Consider the following 23,842-nt stretch of genomic DNA (forward strand, 5'->3'; position numbering starts at 1 on the left):
AGCTATTTATCTTAAAGGAGCAGATGTTTGTCCCAGAATAATTCCTCCTGCACCCTAAGAAAAAGTGTCTTGCACTAGGCTAGATCACTGAACTTGAAAATCATGCTCTTACCACTGTCTCATCCCTAGAAGAAGCAGGCAGACTGAGTGCACATGAAAACACCTAGAATGACGTGTGTGTGTGTGTGTGTGTGTGTGCGTGTGTGTATGAGACTATTAAATCTAAACTGGAAGATGTAAAATGACTTCACTTCTTCCTTCTGCTCGTGCCCCATTGTTTCACTGAGATTCTATTTTCATAATTTTGCATTCTTTTTAACCAGAGTGTTCCTCTCTATCCCCTTTTAAATGTTCTGCTTGTTGCTTGTAATGACAGCTATTCTTTCCCTTCTTTGTCACCGTACGTTGAAGTCTACATACTTAAAAGCAACTGTGCCTTCTTCTTTTACGCAACCTAACAAAGCCTCTGGATTAGAGGCAAGGAACACTTACCTGCGTAAAAGCTGACCTCCCTGGTCAGCTCGGTGCATCATGAAGAGCTACAATTCTTGCACAGGTTTTGTTCTTTCCTTAATCAAATATTGTGTCCATAGGCATTTCGTATACAACTATATTAATATTTTTTGTGTGCAAAACTCTGTAAATATTTGACATTAGGAGAAGATTTAGTGAAAAGCATATTTTTCCACATCTCATAACTAGGCTTTAACAGAAGTTATTTGTTTTAAAAAAACTATAAATACAAGATTGGAAATGCAACATTAGTTCGCTACTTTATACACAACACAGAAAATTCTGTAGGATCCAATCATATTTCTTCACCTGAACAGTGAGTCCTCACATATTCATCACATACATTGTCTATTTTGCTAACCGCTTCCCTGTTTTTCAGTAACTGTAGTCGAATTCTGTTTTCATTTATGTACATTATAAGTTAATTAACTGTCCCTTCAATCATACATGCTGCATTACTAGCTGCTGTAATTCTTTGTTATTTTGGTAGCAAATCTGATCATCTATCACATACATATTAAAAAAGAAAATTTTGCTTTCAGCTTGATTAATATGAAAATTTCTGAAGCCTTATCTATCTCTTCCCAGCGTGTCATCAATTTGTTGGGCTGAACAGAGAAATTCTCATTAATGCAACTGATTTCCTTGACAGCCAGCATCTATAACCGCTCTTTAAAATCACTTTAGGAGCTAGCAAGTGAAGCAACATATTTAAAGAGCACTTCAAAATTTTGGCCAGCCTAAGTATTCCCAAAGTCTGATAGGGAAATGGCTTTTCTTTGGGACTGGGTTTTACAGAGCCAGTCACCAGATTTTGGGTATTTTGGGTCATTGTTGGACAGAGAAAATCCTTGGAGGTCACACTGGTTGTGCCTTCCGGAATTTGTCTCCACAGTAACTGAGAGATCCTAAAACCTCAGATACACCAGCTCTTGTAGATAAAGAAAGCTTCCCTGGCTAATGCACTGGTAGCATCATTTCAGGGCAACTGCAGACTTACGCTGTAAATTCAGGTTTATTCCAGGGAAACACAGTGCTATAAAGACGATACCCTCTCTCTCTCACTCCATTCCTCCCAATGTCTGCCATCAGTTAAGGTGTGAGTAAATTAACGCTCATTTTATTGATATCCATTCTGCCATCTCCATCAGAAAGTCAGGGAGCTTACCTGAGCTGTCCTTGCCATACACAACTGGGACACAAATATCATGTTTTCTACCTGATAAATCCACTTCTGATGTCTTTTACTTAACTTTTCCATCCCATATATACACTGAAGGTAAATAAGAGTGAATGCCAGATAGCCCATTTTCACGCTCACATACTCTAAAGCAACCTGAGCAATGCTTATATGAGTAACTCACCCTCTGCTGACACTGGTTCTGTTTTTCTGGAACACACCGTGACAGAAGCTGCTTTGGACAGATCTGTTCCAGTCCTCCGGACACGGATGTCCACATAACCAGCACTTTCATCAGCTCGATACTCAGTGTTACCGAAGTAGAAAGCAGGTTCTAAATACAGAAAAAAAAAAGCATATATTTTTGAAAAAGCCTCTTTTGGCCTGCTCTTATGCACAGGTATATTTAGCACTTAAACTCTCCAGTCTGACTTTTAGCGCTCAAACTCTGCAGTTTGACTTTTAATACGTTAACAGCTGGGGGGGGGGGAGGGGGGGAGGGGGAGCATTACCAGTTCCCGCTGCAAATCCCAGTAATATCTACTGTCCACTTACATATATGTTATTACGCATTTGCCTACCACTTAGTGTAAGGGTTTTTGTAATCCTTTAAAAAAAAACAAACTAAACACTCCTTGCATTAAGTAAATGTAGTGTTATATCTATATGTTTTTGGTCTTATCTGCAGCTGACATAGATCTTCCCCAGCCAGCTGTTGAGCTTACTGGCTGTTTACCTTACCATCTGAATAAAACAGCCATTTCAAAAATTGTGACTCTGTAGCATAACACAGAGAGAAGACATGGGATAGTTCTTCCATTATATTTTTGTTCAGCAAACCAAGGCAGATTTTTATAAAAAATTTATTGTTAAAGGAAATATATACCTAAATACACCTTCCCCCTCCCCAAAAAGATAAAGGCAGTTTGCAGGATTTCAAGAGTTCAGACTTTTTTTTTAAAAAAAAACTGTTTTCAAAGCAAACATTTGACATGGATGTAGCAAGTTAAAGGGTTACAAGCTGGGTTTTTTTTCAGTGTGGTAAACTGACTTTAATTATTCACAGGGAATACAAAAAGTTGCACAGCCCATGTCATGGAAAAGGCCAATATTAAATTGGGTTTAAGCAGACTCTATTGTTTAGCATAAGAGGTCAAACATCACAAGACTGTCTCAAACTAGCACCAGTTTAGCCGCCTTTCTGAATACCCATCAAGAAAAATGAAGAAGCCCACACGGGAGACACGTTATACCTGCTGCTTTTACTAAGTAATGGATAGAGTCTGCTAAATTCAATATATGGCCTCCTTTACTTTTGTCACCTAAACAATAGGAGGCCTTATCTTGCTATCAGTATTAATAGAGCGTGTCATATCTTTCCCATGTTGCATATTACTGCTAGTTTATATTGACACAATGCCACAGCAACAGTATTTTAGGACATTAGCCGGCATCTTCTTTAGTAGAACTGCCGCAATTGCACAAAAGCCTGGCACTCATCTAAGACGCTGCATTTCTATTGCACCTCTTGGGGAAATTCAAAGAACTCAGGAAAGCATTAAAAGTTGTGATTGTTGTCCCCTAAATCTGTGGAAATGGAAGCTTAGATTAAAACACCACGGTCTGTAAGGAGTTTTTAATTTTTGGCTACCTGCTGTTTTCCAGAGCTCAGTTTATTACTGAGCTTAAAGCCAATTTTACAGGAGGGACAGATGGTTTCCAGTGACTCAATGTGCCAAGTAGAGCACAGAAAAATACACAGGCTTTTCTATATAGTGTGAAACAGCTCAATAATAAAAATGCCTCTTCCTAGTAATAATTTTTTACCTTCTGGATCTCACCTTCCCAAACCTAAATAAACGTTCTTTTTGTGAATGGATGAGAATATCTAGCTAAGTTCTTTTCTCACAGGGGCAGAGAGCACTGCCAGCTAATTGAGAATTTTATATTTGCCTAGAGGCACTATCTGCTTCCTCCATGTACGTATAAAACCATCAGAACACCATCTGGGCCATACCTATATAAACATTGCCACTCCAGCTTGCAGGCACCTGTGGATACTTGCTGTAATTTTCTTGTGCCACTGAACTGTGAACTTTCATGTTACTTCACCATCGGAGCAAACCCTGATAATCACAAAGAGTTGCTGCAGCAGACGAGGTGTCCAGCGCATAGTACTGAGGAAGGGACAAGTGTTCCAAGCAGGACTGCATTAATATTTATTTTCAGCCTTTTGACAGATTATCTTTAAACAGGCTGAAACAACTCCTGTCTTAGTCAGCCCAGCAGGATGTCTAACAAAGCAAAGCTTTTGCATGCAAAACTCAAGAGAAAGGTTGGAGAATGAAACCAGACATTTGATGATGACTTAAATAGTTTAACAAAACAAAAAGTTCTTTAAAATGTGGTTTTTTGAGAGACAGATCTATTCAACAGGACTGCAAGACTTCTAGCTAAAAATCGCAGCCTTTGGGGGGTTGAAAGTGTTGGCTTTCTTCTTGAAAAATTATTTTTTAATTCTTGAAGTATTTTTGCATTTTAAGAAAAGGGGTACCGTGACTTAAAGTCAAACTGAGTATGTCATCTTATGTCAATTAAATACTTCAAGCTGTTTTCAAAGAAATCTTTGCTTTGCCTGAAGCAGTACCCAACACAGATTTTTCTCCCCACCCTCCTCCCACCCCTCCAATCAGCAGTTTTAATGATCAGTTATTTGCCAGTTTTGGCATTTTTCCCCCTGCCATGACAGGTAAGAGTTTGAAGATGACCACATTCTCCTCCCACAGGCTATGCAGCTTTTACTACTGAAGTCTTCCCCACATGGTGGGGAGAAGAGTAGGAGTCTAAATACCCAAACTTACCTGCCTTTTTGTCTCAACTAATGGATTATCAAGTGACAAATGATGCCCTATAAGTTGTTACAGTTCTGTTTAACCAACTTGTGTAAAGCACAGAATGAGTAATTCTTCACAAGTCAATGGCAAACCTCAGGTTATATCAGTGTCACCGAGACCAGGATCCTATTTCAACTGAGCGGGCAGAAAAGTCATCAGGGGACCCTACCAAGAGTGGAAAAATAATTTGGAAAAATACAACTTGACAAAAACTGTTACAGTTTTGGCCACATTTCATGAAGATGATCACTGCAAATTATTTACTCTGGGCAGGAGTAATCAAAGATCTTTGTAATTAAAACAAAATTAATATTTATATATTAAAAACATTTTAAAAGTACTTGTAATATAATATAATCTGTTTTTTCCCATTCCTTCTTCCCCTCTGGAAGAACTGCCAAAGATTCCAGATTTAGTTTAAAAATTAGAATGGTTAATTTTCTCTATTTACATAGGAATCTGCTTTCAAATATCAAAAGTCCCTCAATTTCACTCAGGCACAGCTTAATGAATTTTCAAGTACAGGTTGTAAATTCTTTTGAAGTACTAAGAGATCAGGCAGTTCAGCTTATTGCAGTGCCTGATAATTGTATTGAATTCACCTCTAAATACCAGCCTCCTCAATTGGGAGAGCAACTTTTTTCCCCCTTGAATGTTCACACACTGTCTACAACTATACGGACTGTAACATTATAACTTCAGATGTCAGTGCTTCTCCTTTTGATAACAAGCTTTTTGTTTTCAAATACGGCTTAAAGAAATGCAATAATAGGTCATATTATTCTTATTAGAGTCATCTTTCCCATTTCTATTATACTCACCATAATTTGTCATCTTAAATTGTGCTAAGATTTTTATAATTCTCCAGCTGAGAGAACTCGAAATGCTTGCTGCAATGATCCAAAGTTTCTCAATCTTATTGTAATATCAATGAAAAATACTGAGTAAGCAAATACTTTTGTTCATTTCCAACACAAGCAGATGAAAATAAGATTAAGAAAAGAATTATATCTATAATTATTTTTAAAAGATCTTTCAGATTAACATTTCCAATATAAATATAGTACAACTTTCTTAATTGTTCCTTGGATACTGTGACCAGTGAAATATTCAACAGCATTTTCTGTGTTTTCAGAGCTTCTGAATGTCCTACCTAGATACAACTGCTATCTCAAAAACAGTAGGGATAATAAACATCAGTCAACGGGCTATTAAACATACATGTCCAGCCCTCAAGGGAGATCACACTTATGACTCAATTATTACAGCAAATTAATCACTTGCCTCTGAAACACAATCCATTCTTATTATGGAGCCCAAAGGTAACCTCGGTACCCTTTAAATTTTACCAAGGCATTATATTTTAAAGACATATACCTTATTTAGGATTCAAAAGCTGATACACTTTTAAAAAAAAAAAAAAGGGAAAAAGAAAAGCCATTTTAAAAGTGGAGGTTATTAATGTATTTATACTCTTCCCTCCCTTTTATGACGGCCAGTGAAGAAATCATTACATCAGTTACCATTTAACTAAGAAAGCAGAACAGCATCTTAGCTAACTCATAATCTTTAGTAAACAACAGTGATTTCAATCATGAAATGCCATAAACTATTAAATTTAGAATCATTTTTCCTTCATCAAATAATAGTTCTAAGTGTTAGTTTGGCCTGGAAAGCCAGCCAATTTTCTTTCTTTTTAAGCTGCGCTCCTGAAACCTATTCTACCAGTGATACCACCTAAACACACAAGCAAAGAGCTAAAGTGGATTTCCACTCACTTAGAAAACCACAAGCTGTTTGCACCTATTTCTTCAAAGCTGTTTACTGAACAACCAGCCCCGTTGTTCAGCTAGACAAGACAGCGTGCTCCCAGGCGCCCACTCACAGGAAAACGATACACAACTCAGAGCTTACTGGTTTAGGATCAAGGGTCTACTGCAAAACGTGCATTGTTCTCTGGCTTGGAGAGACCCTAGATCAGAGGACAGACATTATGTCTTGACTATTAACTTGCTGTTTCTTTTTCTTTTTAATTCTTGAACTAACACTTTCCTTTATTTAAATGTTACTGTGATGCTATGACAACGTGGAGTAATAGTTTGAGAGATATTTAAGTTTTAAACTTTTTCATGCACTAAGCTATATGAAAATGGTGACTCTGAAGACTCTTGAGACCTAATAATGAATTATTTCTGATTTTTATGTGCATGTAACATGACTCTGTAAGGAGCTATGGATCTTCACTTGAGGCAGTCTGTGGCAGGCCTCTCCTCATGACACTCACAACAAAATTTTAGGGCTCTCTTCTTTATAAAGTCTGTTTTCTTTTTAAGGAATCCCTGGGCATATGCCTTTCAAACCATACTTCAAGCTTTGATCAACTCTTTCCTCTGTATAAAGCACAAACTGTACCACACCTAAGCAGAGATGGTGGAAATTTGAATCCTTCAGATGCTAAATAGGGATAAGTTTCTATATCTGATTAAGTTTTACATCTGAGAGATGAAAATAGGCCTGTGTACAGAACTAATACTGAAAATTTTCATGCATTTCACAGAAAAAAGTCACTGTAATGTGTGCTTTACTTTCCAGTATAAGGCCATTATACAGATCCATTTATTTAAAAATGCAGCAAGGTAGGGTCCTTCAGAGAGGGAGACCTAGCGGAATATGTAAGAAACCTCAAACCCTGAAACAATAAAGCCAAGAAACTTCTTTCTCCTCCATCCTCACACACACCTAGCATTGTGGTTATCAGTGATCTCACAGGTTTTATGAAGCTCTCATGAGACATCCCGACAAAACAGCCAGCAAGACAAAAATAATTTCCATTCCTGCCTGTGCTCTGGTATCAGACTTCCAAAACTGGAATAGTGATTACGAGAATTTAATAATGTTTGAGTGCCTGGTATTTCTCTCACCTTATGGTGACGTTATCTTTACTAATAGAATGTTTTTTTCTGAAATATGTTATATACTTTGTGAACCACTCTGTATAAATATTTAAACAGCTGTAATTCCGCTAACAGAAACTCTGACAGCACACCTGACTGCCTTCCTTGATGACACTTCAGGTGGCTTTCATTCTTGCTGTATAGCGTGAAAACGCTTCAGATTACTTAATACAACTAATTCTTCAACTTCCACTGACATGCCGCAGCACCGAAATGATTGACATTAAAGTTGTGGCATTTACATACAGCTTTCTTTGGCCTAAGAAACTCAGGCCTTTTCTCTCCCAAATGTATTCTTTTTTTTAAAGAAATACAGAAACAAGAAATACATTTGTTACTCCAAATCTTACTAATGTTAAACAATACCAATACTAGTACCAAGCAATAACCTGCTTTCGTTGTATTTGACCATTGTGAGATGCAGAATACTGTGAACAAAATCAGCACAAGGTATTTGCTTTTATATGTATGTCCGGGAGTGTTCACAGGATCTCATCATGGGTGAACAAAAGAGCAAAGTAATCATTCCCAAAACACTTTTATTTAGAAAAAGTCTGAGGAGTATTTCCTGTGTTGCTTGCTATAGAAAGGAACCCATTCATACTGCACGTATCTGCGTGTGGTCATAGTTGCACGCTATGCCTACGCTGTCAAAAGGCCTTATCTTGCTATTGACAAAAACTCCGTTAACTGCACTGATGTAGCCTAAGACCTCTGTAGGTATTTAAGCACTTACGGTGTAATTATTCAAGTTTATCTGCTATATTGCCCTTTACTCAATCACAGCTATATTTTTACAATCTGTACTTACAAATAAAGGGGTTCAGACCTCAGAGCTCACCATTACACATGAAGAACTATGCCTAGTATTCCGCTGCAAGGTTACCTACTTTTCATGTGAACTGTTAAGCAGTTCATTAAACTGTAAAGTTCTGGAAGTGGTGCCAATATTATGAAAATTTTTGTAAAAATTTCTAATATAAAAATCCCCACAAATGCAAAAAATATGTATCATGTTCCAGGTTCATTTCTTTAATGCTAATCATGGCCTGAATCAACATGAATTTATGCTGTGTATGGTCAATTATCCTTATAAGTAGTTCGAAATACTATCAGATCTTAATAATAAAATTTTGCATTTTCCTTTTCTTTTTCTAGGCTGGCTAACATGGGATTACTATTATCCCTTAATGCTGCGAATAATTCTATTAATATATATTTTTAAATCTCTGTCTCTCAATTTCTTTCTTTTTCTCCTTGTAGGGTTCTCTGATCCTTTTTGTTAGAAGCATCACAGCGCACCTCATCATGACTAACTTGACCAAAGGATTGTGATTGTGCAAATGCAGTCACATCCCATATCAAAGCTGTACTCAGCTTTTTCCCAGTTGGAAAGAAGCACTTTCTGGCTCACTATTGCCTTATTCCTTTACCGAGCCTAACAATCATTCTAACCTTGGTCTGCACACTTCAGTTTTTAGCATATTGCACTTCAAAATGGGAAACTTTATCTGCTTAAACAACCCGTTTTTCCCAGTATTAACAAAACCCCCAAAATGTTCATCTTTCAGACACAACCAGGCATATGGCTATGAAATCTTCTTTTTCACTTTAACGGACTGTAGTACTATCCACTGTAGGAACTGTAGGTACGTAGACTTATCCACTGTATATACACTTACAGTACTGTGTAAGTATTAGAAATGTTTGGTTGATCAAGGTATCATTCTGCAGAAAAACAAAACTGGTGAAACTTTACTCTCTGAAACTCAAATTTTACACATTTGGGAAAAGGCTGTCCAGTTTCTTATCAATCAATCCAATGCCAGCAGTCTGCTTCCAAGTCAGATCAAAATAGAGTGGCAGCCTGTTTCCTGTCTGTTTATTCAAAATGGAAATAGTCTTATAAAGTGATGTATTCTTAAGATACTTTTCATTTCAGAGCACACTCTCTAACAAACTGAGCTTAAGGCCTGGCCATCTTTCCATATGACATAGGCTAAGTTCAGAATTACTCTGAATTTATCTGATGATAGGTCGTTAACTACATTGCCAGATGGTACTCTTAGAAAGCTTTGTAACAAAGAAAGAAAGAAAGTGAATACATGATAGCCTATCAAAGCTGTATTGAAAAGTAGAAGCATGATAATTTTCTATTAATGTGAAACAATTATATCTAATTTAGCTTTATGTATAAAAATAATTTTCTAACTATAAAAAACTGCACAGAAAGCAGTTTTGATCTGCTGATAATAAATAATTTTGTTTTCCATGTAAATAAAAATCTGTTCATTGAGTCTGGTAAAAAAAAATAACTCCCTCCTTGCTGCAATGGTTAATTCTTCATTATTTTACCTTCTTATTCTCTGAAAAGGATAAAGAAGCCTTTCAACAAATCTCATCAAGCTAAAGACCATGATTTCTTCATTCTTATGGCAAATTCACTCCTGATGTAAATCCTTTGGCTTCAGAGGAATTACACCAGTGATTATTTTGGCCCATTCGTGTTCCATTTGAGTAAACATTTTTCCCCTGACCAATTTAACCGTGCCTCTTTTGACTAGTTGACTTCTGTGGGACACACAAAAGGGTAGAAATAAACAGTAGCTAATAGAAATATTCTCCTGGATCTTTAGCGCCTGTCTTTTCTTCATACCACAGCATGAAAATTACTCCTTTTATTACAGGATGCTGAAATCAGCCCCCAGATTCTCATTATTTATGAAGTTAATCAAAAGCTCCAAAGAATCAGCGCAGTATAGATTAAATACTTAACCTGACCGCTCCTGTATACCATGGATATGTCTAATCACAGTGCAAAACTCCTGCCTTATTTAGCACAATTGTATTCACAAGATTGGATTAGCAAGAAAGATTTAGACAGGGACTAAAAGAACAAACAGAAGTATGACAAAGTACGTGGCTTTTCTTTTCCTTCTAACAATATAAATTCTTGAATTCTGTCTTTAAGTGTAATAAAAAAGGAAGATTTGCATTTCTACCTTAGAAGTGCACTAATCTTGACACAGTCAGAATTACTGTGCAGGCCAAATTAGCCTCTATTAACTATTTCTACTCTTCCACTTTATCTGATAGTATACAAATTTTTTTCATCTATAATATTGTCACAAAACAAATCCTATACCTGTGTAAATTACCGTAATCACAGACTCTGCTGCAGTAACAGTAAATCTAATCCTCACAGATCTACTTCAGAGTAATAAAAGAGCCATCTAGTCCTATGCCATTCAGGAAAATAAAATCTAATCCTCAACTCCTACTGCAATAACAAAACAGCATAAGCCAAAGTGCATGATATATATTTACACTGCAACTTAAACATAGTTCATATGCCTGTTCTGCCAGTTTCTCTACTATACATACACTTTGTGCTTACAGTTTCTGTTACCACTCTGTATCTGTGCTGTAGTTATACGCATTTAAGATCTGTGAAGTTCTTTTATCACTTTTACCTTCACACTAAATAAGCCCGAAAGACTTTTGCCATCTGTCCAAGTCTTGCTTCTGCAGATGCTCTCCTAGCTAGGTGAGTAAATAACTGGACATCTGATGTGGAATTGCAGTTCAGTGCAACAGAACAATGTTCTCAGGATTTACTTACTTAGGGCCACGAAGTTGGGGAAGGGTTTAGAGCAGCTAAAGTCACTTGGTTTGTTTAGCCTGGAGAAGAGAAGACCAAGGGGAGACCTCATCACGGTCTGCAGCTTCCTCGCAAGGGGAGGAGGAGGAGGAGGGGCAGGCGCTGATCTCTTCTCTCTGGTGACCAATGACAGGACCCCAGGGAGCAGCAGGAAGATGTGCCAGGGGAGGTTTAGGGTGGATATTAGGGAAAGGTTCTTCCCCCAGAGGGTGGTGGAGCACTGGAACAGGCTCCCCAGGGAGGCATCACGGCACCAAGCCTGATGATATTCAAGAAGCACTTGGACAACTCCCTCAGAGATATGGCGTGAATTTGGGGTTGTTCTGTGCAGGGACAGGAGTTGGACTTGATGATCCTTGTGGGTCCCTTCCAGCTCAGGACATTCTATGATTCTACTGGGTCCACCACACTATGCAAATTTGCTTCTTCTCTCCCACCCTCATTTTTTCCTTCCTCATGTAACTCTAAACTACAATACTTAGTCACATATCCATCCTCTCTGCCGGGGTACTATCCAAGCAGAAGCTTTTCACTGTACAGGTTTAAAAGACTGCACATTCTCATCTTAATACAAAACACAGAGGGTAGTTGCATAGAGATTCTAGGGCTAGCGATTAATCCATTTAGATCAAAGTTAAGCAGCAGATGAGGATTTAACTGCAAGTAGGTTTTGTTTGCTACTCAGATCAGATGGCGTTTGCTGCAGCATGAGTTCATAAAATGGTGATAAACCATGAAGGTTTTGAAGGAGCAAAAACAATATCCAGAAACGTGAACATGCTTTATTGGAAACTCACGTGCAGGGTGCTACAACTGACATAAGGATTAATTCAGCTTTTGTTACTTAATGCAACACACTTAATTTTTTATTTTTAAATTTTTAAGTGAGACTATCGTACATAAAAATGTATCATAGGAAGGCACTCAGGAAAAGATTTTTTAAATACAAAGAGTTGTTACACATTTTTTAAGCTTGCATATTTTTATAGCTAGCCTTCTTGTTAGGTTTAGTCAAAGGTGCACACATACTGGCAGAATCCAACTGTGGATGTGAAGGAGTTAAGATCTGTAACCCACCATAGGGTTTTGAAATGCATTACTGCCTCTGGGTTTCAATCCAGCATTAGTTCAAATATATAAGCATCTTTTTATTAAGGTTCAACACCAGCAATTACAAGTCACTTTACCTCCCCAGCTGAGAACAATTAATCCCTCTCAAGTCAGTGGCCTAGGCGTTTGTTGGAGAATGCGATGGCTAGCAAAGAGCTTCTGAAGGCGCTGTGAAGTATGAAATCATCCCTAAATTATTTAATTCCTAAATTCACACAGTTTTTCTATTCCAAAACTGCTTAGATTTTAAATGTCTTATTTAATTAACACTCAGATAATAGCCCAATATATTTGCGTTGCACAAAGGAAATATTGTCATACATGGGATTAAATGACAAAAAACCCTAAAACTTTAAACCTTTTATCGTTTTGTTTTTAAATCAGGGAGAAAAAGACCTTTCTGCTCAGTGCTCCTGGAGCCGCTCCATTGGTGCAAAGATTTCTATGATTCCCATTTACTTTGCAGAGCTGTCACAGCTGGGTACTCTGCTATCCCATGACAGCAGGCTCTACACCTGCCACCTCCACTAGCAGACAACCCCTTGAGAATTTCTAGTAGTTTCCAGATTTTCTCGTAACTCAAATGCCAGAATAACACTGCCCTCGTAAAGTGTGGAGTTGTAAATAACTTCTCCACAACTCGGTTCTGCAAGCACAGGCCAGCCACTTCAAGAACTTATTTGTTTACTTATGGCTAAAGTTAACGTGTTACAAAATGTATCCTCCTGCCAAAATAAATAAAGCAGAGTATCCCAGCTTCTGTTTTGTTGTCTGGCAAGTGACTGCAGGAAAAAGACATTGGGCAAACAGCAGAAGTTCATTTTATTGATTTGTTCTTACATCTACTAATACACATACTTAGATTTCTGGGTGGCAGCAGTGGAAAATGAACCACACAGCCACATCTGAGCAATAAAAATCTATACCATTGTTATTCTCATTATTTGGCATTTATTATGTAAACAGAGGAACAAGCAACTATGAAACAGCTCCTGAACAGCTGCCTTTTCTGGTGCAAGAAGCTTCAAATATTAAAGATTTACTTACTGACAAAAGAGGTTTCTCGCAGATATCCTCTGCGCCTGATGGTCACCTCCAGAAATTTGGAGTTCTCATCTATGACATAGCTCTGCTCCAGTGAAATCCAAGCCCAGTTTAGTTGAAATGGCTGGCTCTTTTTATCACGTTCCCCCCTGTGTCACAGAAAAAGTATCCTGAATACTACATATAGTTCTTGGAACACAACTAGAATTCCCTAAGTTCATTGCTTAAGTATATTTATATCACCTCAGGACAAAGCCAGGCTCCTTTTTCACCTGCAGATACGAGGGACAAAGATGCATCACATGAACCACAATAGTCCACTCCCCCAGCCTTTCCAGAGTTGACCAACACATCTTCCTCAAGGCTGGAGGCTAGTTCAGGGATCACAGCGTGTCTTAGCACACCAGCTCCCTAATTAAGCTACCTACTAACTCTCAAAGATTACTTTTGCAAAGATTATTTCTGTCAGGAGTGGGATTAAGCTGTGAAAATAACTCTTTGGGAGGCTTTAGGTGGGTCACATTATAGTCTCACATTACTGACTCTTTTTACATTGCTAGTATGTGCCTATCAACAAACACAAGCACAAGCTGAATTCAGCATCTCCTAGTAAATGTAGGCAACATGTAGTATCATGTCAGGAAGATATAATGAATTATATATTCATTGATTGTGCAAAAATATTGGGAAATTGTGACTAAGCTTGTATTCTTTGCTTTCAGGAAAATAATTTATTAAAAACGGTAGTTATTTTGTATTACACAAAGGAAAACTGGAAAAAACCAAAATATTAATGTAATGTTATTTAAAATGTACAAAGCCAACAAAATTTAGGTTGTAATTTTCTTCTGTTTTGGAAAATTAACTCTTTAGAAGTATTCTGTAATATTCTGATGTGATCCGGCAAATCCTGTTTCCATACAAAAGGTAGTCAAATATCAACTGTTCTTGAAGCCATAAGACACCAGCTCATTCTTTTTCTTTTTCCTAGCAAAATTAGGCCTTATGCTGCATGCAGTGTGCTTTGTAGTACAAGATCTCCAATTCCATCTTTTTGATCTGACACCTAATTTTAGAAAGTTTTCATTGCTTATAGATAATTGACAAAGCATAGACAAGATAAGAACAGACAAGAAAAAAGTTGCTCACATCAAGAACTAATAAGACTCTGTCCTCTACTTGTCTGACGATTTTCCACATAATGAACAGAAATTTGCAAAAAAGAGTAACTCAGATATTTAAGAAGCTGCTACTTACTGAAACAGACAATTTAATAAAATAGAAAATTGTATCCTGCTAATATTTTTTTTAATTACGTTAACAATTTTAAGATAAAAAACCATATTTTGCCCTATATTTAGGTACTTCTGTTACAGAAGGGTGACAACATGAGATCAACTGACTAATTCAGCGCTCGATAAAATAAGCCCTGAAACTTTTGGATTAAAGGACCTAATTCTCTTCTAGCGCCCACTTGACATCTAATCAAAATCATCACATAATTCTCATTTGCCTTAAGGTTGCAAATTCTTATACTAACATCACCTTTATGGGAGTCGCGTCAAGCTCTTAAAAAGTGTAGGGCAAAGTCCAACACAGGATTCTCCTGCTAACTGGAAGCAACTCTAGATTACACGTTGTGAGTAATTCCAGTAATTAGTGAGGTTACAGCTGCGTAAAACCTATGAGCCTGGAATCAATTTTAAGACATTTTAAGTAGTTACAACTTGGAAATAATTGTGCAAATTAATTCGAACAAAAAATGCAAGTCGTTCAGCAACACTGTGAAAAAAAGCACTGAAGAAAACAGATTTCTGAAAAATCACCTGAGTTGCAAGCCGAAGCCTAAACCTATTTACTAACCAGAATATTTTCAAAAAACCCTATTTACGTGTTTGGCTGCTGCTTTGGCTGAAACTCTATTGCTGCATGTAGGCTGGAAAAAGACCTCTGAAAGCATAATTCACATGTGCTTCTTGGCGACTACTCCCTGATAGAAAATAGAATGGCTTCTTTTTTATCCTAGAAAAATCCCAATGAATGACATTATTTCTGCTGAAAAATTGCTTTTCAGCATGATCATCATATTTCTGCTAGGCATGGTAGCTGTGTTTTTCACAGCCTTCATCTCTGACAGACGTCAGTGTTTTGGGTGATTTTTTCCCCATTTTTGCAAATAAGACTGAACACAGTGTGCTCCAAATTAAAAAGACTTACCAACTTACAAATGAAGGACTGGAAACAAAGGGAAACTCTGACTTAAGGCTAGGTCAAAACCAAAAACAACGAAAAGGCTCACAAAATTAAAAAAACTTTAATTAGATGATAAATTCATGATAAACCAGCCAATTTCCTACTAGTCAAAAACCACAGTCAAAAGCTAGTTCTCAAGTGTGAGATTACTAACAAAATGCTATATAGATATCTACAGAGGTAAAACCCAGATGTGACGGGACCACCTGCACACTTGTTTCCAGTCACAAGCACCATCATCTCAGTCATCCATTTGCACTGCAAAGCCCTCCTACATACATACATCACACTGTCTCCTTCTCCATACACAAAACACACACCTATATATGTAACTAAATATTATACATGGCTGTTTAGCAAAGACATATTCATCATTCTTCAGGTATTCTACAGATATTTTCTTTTGGAAACTTCTGCTCCTACTGCCAGAGCAGAAGGGGTTTTAGGAAGGTTAATCTGCAAGGTAACTATCCCCAGACTATTTAGTCATGACATAAAGATGTTGAAAACTAAAGAACACCCCCCTCGAACTGTTATCCTTAGTGTGCACTACATGCGAAAACCCATACTGTTGTGAAACACTGGCGGGGGGTGGTGGTGGTGGTGGAGGGGAGCATACTGCATATGTCACCTATAGCATTGGCAATCTCAGCACAGTGTGTGTCACAGGATCGGATGACTGACTGCTGGAGCTGACGATGCAAAGCAGCCACCATGAATTATTAGAAAATGCCTTTTGCTTTCATCATCCCTAGGAAAGATCAGAGAGCAAGAGAGCTAAAGATACACATCACTTTTCAGTGGAATGTGCATCCCATCCAACTGAACTCAATGCCTGGCTTTTTATGAACTCATGTATTAAACAAAACGATCCCAAAAGCAGACCCCAGACACTCTGTAGGCTTTAAGAAGGCTCAAAGTAGGCTCATATAATTTCCTGTTACTGGGAATATCACAGAACTCATCATCCTAGAAGGTCTGGAATATCCTTTGGCCCTGTCTCTTAATATGCAAACAGCGAAATACCCATTCATACTCCTAGACAATTTTTTCCTCCTTCCAAACAGACGTCTCATTTGGTACATGCACTGCCAACAGCAGGTTCCCAACCTTGGGCTCCTTAAGTTCAGCAAAAATCAGGATAGCTGAGGAACTTGTACTATGCACAATATGAACGTGAGGTTCAACACTTGTTTACTGCCTCACTACTACTTCACCCATTCCTTATTTCAGAACGAGGAAAAGGCTAGATGAGGCGGAGGTTAAATATTTAAGATAATACATTTTCTGTAGTTTTTACGAGACAATAAAATCTAGTCTAAGGAATCCATTCTTTATGTTGAGGATTTAGTACTACTTCTTTAAAAGGAACAAACAGGAGAACTTTATTCTGTAAAGTGTGTTCCAAAAATATGCTTAAATATCTTTATTTTCTAACTAAACCACAAATTCATTACATTACTTACATATGCATCAGAAGCTGTAAAGTCTTGCAGCTTGCCATTTTGCAGTTTTTACGAAGAATATATATGCAGGGGCAATTACTGGAAATATTAAGCATTCATATTAAGTATTTTACATTCGCATTTTTCAGAGAAACAGAGAACACTGAAAACTACAACAAACCGTATCTTAAAAACTGGTCAGTATGAAATTATATGGTTCCCAGTTCTACAGCTGTGATAAACAGTGGCACTCCAACAAGATACTGTAATTAATAAGGCCCCTAACTCTTTCACTACACAGTCCATCAGCCTTTTCATGGCCAAAGAGGGAAGCCCTCAAGGAATGTCCCATACCATCAGCTTCACAAATCTAACAAAGCCAGAACTGTTTTTCTCTTGTCAACAAAAATTTCATAAAAACTTCCCAAGTTTCATAAAAGAGAGCCCTCCATTTTTAGTGTTTCCCTGAAAATAATATCCTAGTTACTGCTTTCTTGGTTTTACTACCCCAAGCAAGGGTTGATGTCACGCCAAGTGTTATTAGATCTTGGAGAAAAAGTCTAGATTAATACAAGGAGGTAAAAGTTGGCCATGTGCTTGGCACATGGGTCCTGCACGCTATGAAACAGATTTTCTTTCTGTAACCCTCACAGACAGCATAAATATATGTTCAGCAGTTCTAAATTAGTAAAGAATAGTACATTAACAACCCAAATGGCAGGCCACTTTCTTTCTTTTTGCTCTGGTGAAAAAATCCATCCAACCACCATCTTGGACTTCAATTTAGCTGGGCAGTGTTTCTATCAATTCCTTCAAGTAAAGTTATGTTTCTTTACAACAGCTGTTCTGTGGATGCAAGACTATTTGCAGTTGGCTTTGATTTGCTGGCTAGCTAAAATTTATTGAAAGGGTTCAGAAAGATAGAAAGTAGTTCAGGGGAATAAACAGTGAAGGAAACAAAAGGAATGAAAAGTTGGAGAAGCACAGAAGGAAGAAAGAACAAAACCCACCAGCTCAGGAAAAGACAGTCAATATAAACATATATGAAAGGGAAATAGTTCCAAATATTGGAAAACTTATAAAGGGAAATGAGAGGGAGGGGAAGAGCTAAATTAATGTAACTTTAGCTAAAAAATTGAGGGGTGGCAAAGTCACAAGTAGGCACTCATCCCCCTACCACCCAAAAATCTTCAAAAATCCTTTGGGAAGGGACACATAGCATGTCAGGAAGTGTAAGGTTTGTTGGGAACTAGGAAGTTTTTCCTTTTTTTTATTTTGAACAAAATTAGTCTTTTACTATGGCTTGAGGAGTTATTCTTTCAGAGAAGTCATGCTCCAAGAAACAAACAAAAAGAAACAAAAAAAAAAAAGAAAAAACCCTCAACAAAGCAAAATAATATCTCCCCTGCCCCAGATATCTCATTTTCCCCTGCATTTATACAGATGCACTTAGAAGGGGTTTTGGCCTTTTCTGTTGTTCTTTTTGGGGTTTTTGTTTGTGTGTACCACGATACCAGGCTGTATTGTAAGGAGTGAATATTCTCAGTCTGCTATTTGTAATGAGCCAACATTCCGACTCAGAAGGAGCAAGTGGCTATTCTGAGCAGACCAGCTAAAACAGCTGCCATTATTCCCTAATCTTTTATCTTCTTTCTTTGCTGGCATGCACAGAAGGTCTAACATCCTACTCAGACAAGAAGCAGGCAGGCATACCACTAGACTCAATAAAACTTTGTACGCACAAAAATATTTTTCAAGAAACTTTAAATAAATAAATAAACAGCCAGCAACAACCTCAGCCTGAAAATTCAGAAATGGACTTCCTGTTCCTAAAAACAATTATTTTTTAAAGTCTAAAAATTGTTTCTCTAAAATTAATACTGTAAGCACAAATTGCAAAACTAGATGATGTAAAAAAGGACTAGTTCCTTGTCTTTGCTTTTGATGTAATTAGTAGATTTTCCTCTCCTGAATGTCTCAAGAGCTGAAATAACAGCATAGGCTACCAACCTAAAAAAAAGGACATTTTTTTTTTCCGTAAAAAATCATATTCCTTCACCTACTCTAGGCAGCTACTTTTATCTGAGCTAAAGGAAAATCTAGAGAAACATCAAATTATTGGTGAAATGGCTTTCTAAAGTAATGCATCACTCTGGCCTCCCAAATATCTTAAGCCTGATTATAAAATTCCACTTTAAGGACATGCCAGCATTTCAAAAGACCTTAGAGTTGACTTTAAAGAACAAACAAATAAAAACAAAAAGCAAGTTATAAAATCACTTTTAAAAACATATCTAAATACAAAGTGCAGGACACATGTCAAAAGTGGCTGCTGTACAGTATCACACTTTTTCATTAAGTGTATGCAAGTGAAAAATAGGAAAATATTATAAGTGTTGGAAAAGAGAACTATCAAAAGAGCAAAAATTAGCTGACAAAAAAGTACACCTGATCATTTGGAGCTCACAAATCTAAAACAGCAGTACCACATCAGAGTCAAGCCTTTTACATGGCCTTTAAATCAGTATTTAATAGGTCTTTTACAATTCATGCCCGATTTCAGTTATCATCAAGAACTTTTGAGGCCTTAATGAATCTACATAAAGCCGCTTATATTGAAGATTTTTTTTCCTCTTTGATGTGGTTGGGCAGGGGGGAGTTAAAGGAACAGGCACTTTCATTATTGCAGCTTGTGGTGGAGGGCTGGCGTGTATGGGTTGAATTACCTTGTCTTCTGCTTTTAAATCTAACCCAATTATGAGGATTTCATCTTTTTATCCTCCCATATTCTAAGAGACCTGGAAGTTGACTAAAAGATTTGTAATTTGAGAATGATGAGCCAGTGCCTACAGTGAAACATGAGGTGAGCCTGTGCAGCAGGAGACCAAAAGTCATATCCCATCTTTGCCATCCCTTGCCCACCCTTCCCCACTCCTGCTCCAGGACTGGAGGGTTGCAATGTATTATCGATATAACAAAAACTACATGCAGTTTATTAAAAAAACAAAACAAAACAAAAAAAAAAAAAACACAAAAAACCCCAAACCAACCAAACAAAAAACCCAACCCACCAACAAAAAAACCAAACAAACAACTGACCTGCTGCCATATTCTCTGTCAGGAAAGACCATTACTTCATTTGTGACTCCAGTGTTTTAATTCATGTTCTTTGCCTTAGTGGCTTTGCTTTGGCTTGTTTTTATCAGGAATTAGTAATCTTCACGGAGACCCAGTTATCCTTGACCTAAATCAAGTATTGCATCCTTCTGTTAAAATTTGCCATTTACACTATATCTTTATAGTCTTTCTGTTCCTGGAAGCCATTAACTCAAGAGAAAAAATGTCCTTAAAGCCTCACAATAACGTGCTTTGCTGCACTACATGATTCTATACTAAAGCTATTTATCCGGTGGAAGCCATCATAAGACTCTGTTCATCCATGCCAGTGTAGCTCACTGGAGCACAAAAGCCACGTTCCAATTTGCTGTAAGTATTAGCATGGAGGAACTTTAGCCTGCGTGGCTGGGAAGGTGTTTTCCATTAAGTCGGCTTTCCCAGCTCTTGGCATTTTCCGATATATGAACACACTGCAAGAGATCAGATGGTAAAAGCAGCTCTCAGACAAACTTACTGCTGCTCCAGAGACTGTAAATGTTTTCAAGTATAGGACTTCATGAGAAGCCCAAGAATTTTTGTTCTGACAAAAGGGAACTTGGTATTTGCAATAAACCATCACTGCACTTCTAAATAAACTGGTTTTGTTGGCAGAGGGGAGTTGCATTTAATAGTACAATTTGGAGAAAAACATGGAGAAAAGAAGTTTTGTATCACAGGCTTGTCTACCTTTTGTCTGTTTTTCTAACAGCCTCAGTCATAGATAACTGCAGTTTAGCCATGACACATCCTATTTAGAAACATTCCGCTTTCTAAAGAAGAGATGGAAAATGTAAAAGTGGAGGGTTCAAGAAGGGGAGATGGGGCAGGGACTGAGACAGAGCTACTGTAGAAGGATGTGTGTTACAAAGCACAAAGACACTCCTTACCACCATATCCAAGGAATTTCCAGTTGTCCCTGAGAGGAACTTCATATCATTACAGAGAGACAACAAAATTTATTAGAGGTCATACACATGCATAATCTTACATACTCTGCTTGCTATGGATTAAGTCTAACTCCTACTCCCCATTTAAGAAGAAATTAATCTTCTTCATGTAACCAGGCAGCTCAAACAACAATAAACTACCCTGAAATCAGGCCTATGGTCCAACACAGATATATAAAAGACAGATGGGAAATAGGAGTTCGCTAGCTATTATATCACAGAAGTCTCTTTGTCTGGAAAGACCCAGAAAAAAAAAAGAGAAAGGAGAGAGGGGGAAAAAAAAAAGACAGAATAAAGGAACATCAGAATAGTGATGTTAACAACAACAACAGATTAAAAACCTGAGGGAAGCTAAAAGTGAGCTCTTCAGTCATTTTTCACATTAGTTTGCATGAGCTGAAAAATGAGTTTTTGGCTAACTAGTTCTGTGCCAGGAAAAAAGTCTTCCTCAAAAAAAGGAACTGAAAAACATCCTTGTCACTTGTTTGCTCTAGATGGTTCTTAGATTTTTATTATGCAGAAGACTATTAAGGAAGTATATTTTCTGCAGAAAGTGATGAGTGTTCCTTGAAAAATGTTTGTAGGTAAAGCTAAAAGTAAAGTCTCTGCATCTCGGGACTGTATTTGGCCTGAAAGAAGTCATTCAAACTACGGAAATTTGTTCTTCCACCACCATCTTTTTTTACATTAATTACATTAAAAACTGTATTCCAAGGAATCAACTTCATTTCCACGTTTAGGTTAATTACAGAAGCTACCTACCACTGTAAAAGAAGCAATATCAACCAATTCATTTGGTTAGACAGTCTAAATTGTGCAGTGTTCAGTTTACAAGCTATCCATACATCAAAGACTCTTCTACCAGAGAATTCTACCAGAGCTTCACAATAACACACACATTCAAGAATTCTGCAAGCCATTTGTACTGATAAATCAGCAAAACTTATGTGATAAATTCTTCGTTAGAAATTTCCTTACCCAGTCATTGTCTTGCACATACTCACAGTCTGTCTGGACTTTGATCCTAATCCAACCTAATACATCTGATCTAGTTTAGGCTTCCTCGGTACCAGTTGTTTCAAACAACTATCAATCCATTTGCAAGCTGTCATGTCTGATTACCTATACAAATGATTGGCCAAATGGCTAAAATATCACAAGAACAATATATAGAATATGATTTTTAACAATGCTCCTTCTATCATGAGACTATAAGTGCCTTACAGACTCTGCTATAAGGTTTTGAAAGGGCAGTATGATGAACATGAACATGCTTTGTGGACGGTAGTACAGTGCAGAAAAGGAACATTAATACAGGAAGTAACAAACCATAAATGAAGTAGAAAGACTGATCACTATGTTCCACGGACACCTGTCTAAACTCTGGCGAGGTGCCAAGAGGTACCACAGATACATGAGATATGTTTCTTTCATGCTTCAGAGGTCTTACCTTTTACTCCCTGGTGAAACGCGTGCTCAGTCTTAAAGATCATTGCCACGTGGCTGTTTTGCAGAGCCATAGTAAGACCAGTAGATAAGGACGTATATTGACAAAAAGGTTTCTTGAACCCTCCAGCCACTTGACATTGGCTGAAATTCCACAATTGGGTAATGACCTGGAGCCTCTCCAAGAACCTTAAAGAAATCAGTATTTGTCTAACAAGGATCAGCATTACAAGAAGTGATGACTGCCTCTGCCTCCCTTTCTCTTGACTTTCTGCCCCTGTTACTCCGTGACAGTCTACAAGTCACACATGAAGGCTGCTGGCCCATACACCCTGTCCTTTGATATCCTGAAGAGGGAGTGCCAGCTGGTTTGCCCAAAGGAATGCCCTTGTGTTTCATGAGAATGCTCGTTTTTTGTATAATGACATTTTGCAGACAATAAAGAGAAGCACTAGAGCACTATGAAAGGTCCTCATGTTATCACACATGGCCAGGACATTCTCTAGGCAAGCCCACGTAAAGAAAGGTAAATCGGGTACCCAAAACAGGAATGAAAACTTCTCAATACAACCTTGCTCACTTCTACTCACAGAGCTCATGAAGAAGATAAGCTGTCCTTGGTAAGAGCTTCATCATTACCTACACACTGTATCACAATAAAGGAAGATTGGTAGCAATTTCATTACACGGCAAATGAGTAATACCAATGCCATTTAGTCATGGAGCAGGTTGAAAGTAGGAGATAACTGCTGAAAATCTACGAAGAGCCAAACCGCACAAGTAAATAATTGTCACCAAAGAAAAACTGCTGACCTTTGTGCTAATCCTTGAATCTGCAGAAAAGATCACAATGTAATTAAGTAACTGCAGACAGATTAGCTGGTGCACATCTGTTTTTTTAAAAATACTCTTTAAACTTCTGTCCTAGAAACTACATTACTCAGCAGAGAGAATCTTTGGATCTGGTCTTAAGTTATCCCCTAGGCCTTTTGCTAAGATGAACTGGATCCAAAAGGAATCTCTAACCTGTCAGTGACAGGCTAGAGGAAAGGATTTCAGCTAAACTTGCAGTCTCCTTCCCAACAGCTTGGTCACTGCCTGTGACTGTGCTAGCATATAACAACAAAAGTTATCTGATGCTCCACACTAACCAAATTTAATAAAAGGTATAGTGACATGTTACGCTCATGATAACTATGATGAACTGAGTATGCATTGTAATCTTACAGAAAATAAAAA

At 37.6% G+C, this 23,842-nt stretch overlaps 1 protein-coding gene across 1 annotated transcript in view; it reads right to left on the reverse strand.

Annotated features, from left to right (window-relative positions):
• The window catches only part of FREM3 (FRAS1 related extracellular matrix 3), a 57,724-nt gene that overhangs the window by 18,482 nt on the left and 15,400 nt on the right, over positions 1 to 23,842 (reverse strand). Inside the window, 1 exon segment of the mRNA XM_064450824.1 lies at positions 1,878 to 2,027. Coding sequence (XP_064306894.1) covers positions 1,878 to 2,027 — 150 coding nt within the window.

Source organism: Phalacrocorax carbo, chromosome 4, assembly GCF_963921805.1.
Source record: "Phalacrocorax carbo chromosome 4, bPhaCar2.1, whole genome shotgun sequence".
NCBI lineage: Eukaryota > Metazoa > Chordata > Aves > Suliformes > Phalacrocoracidae > Phalacrocorax > Phalacrocorax carbo.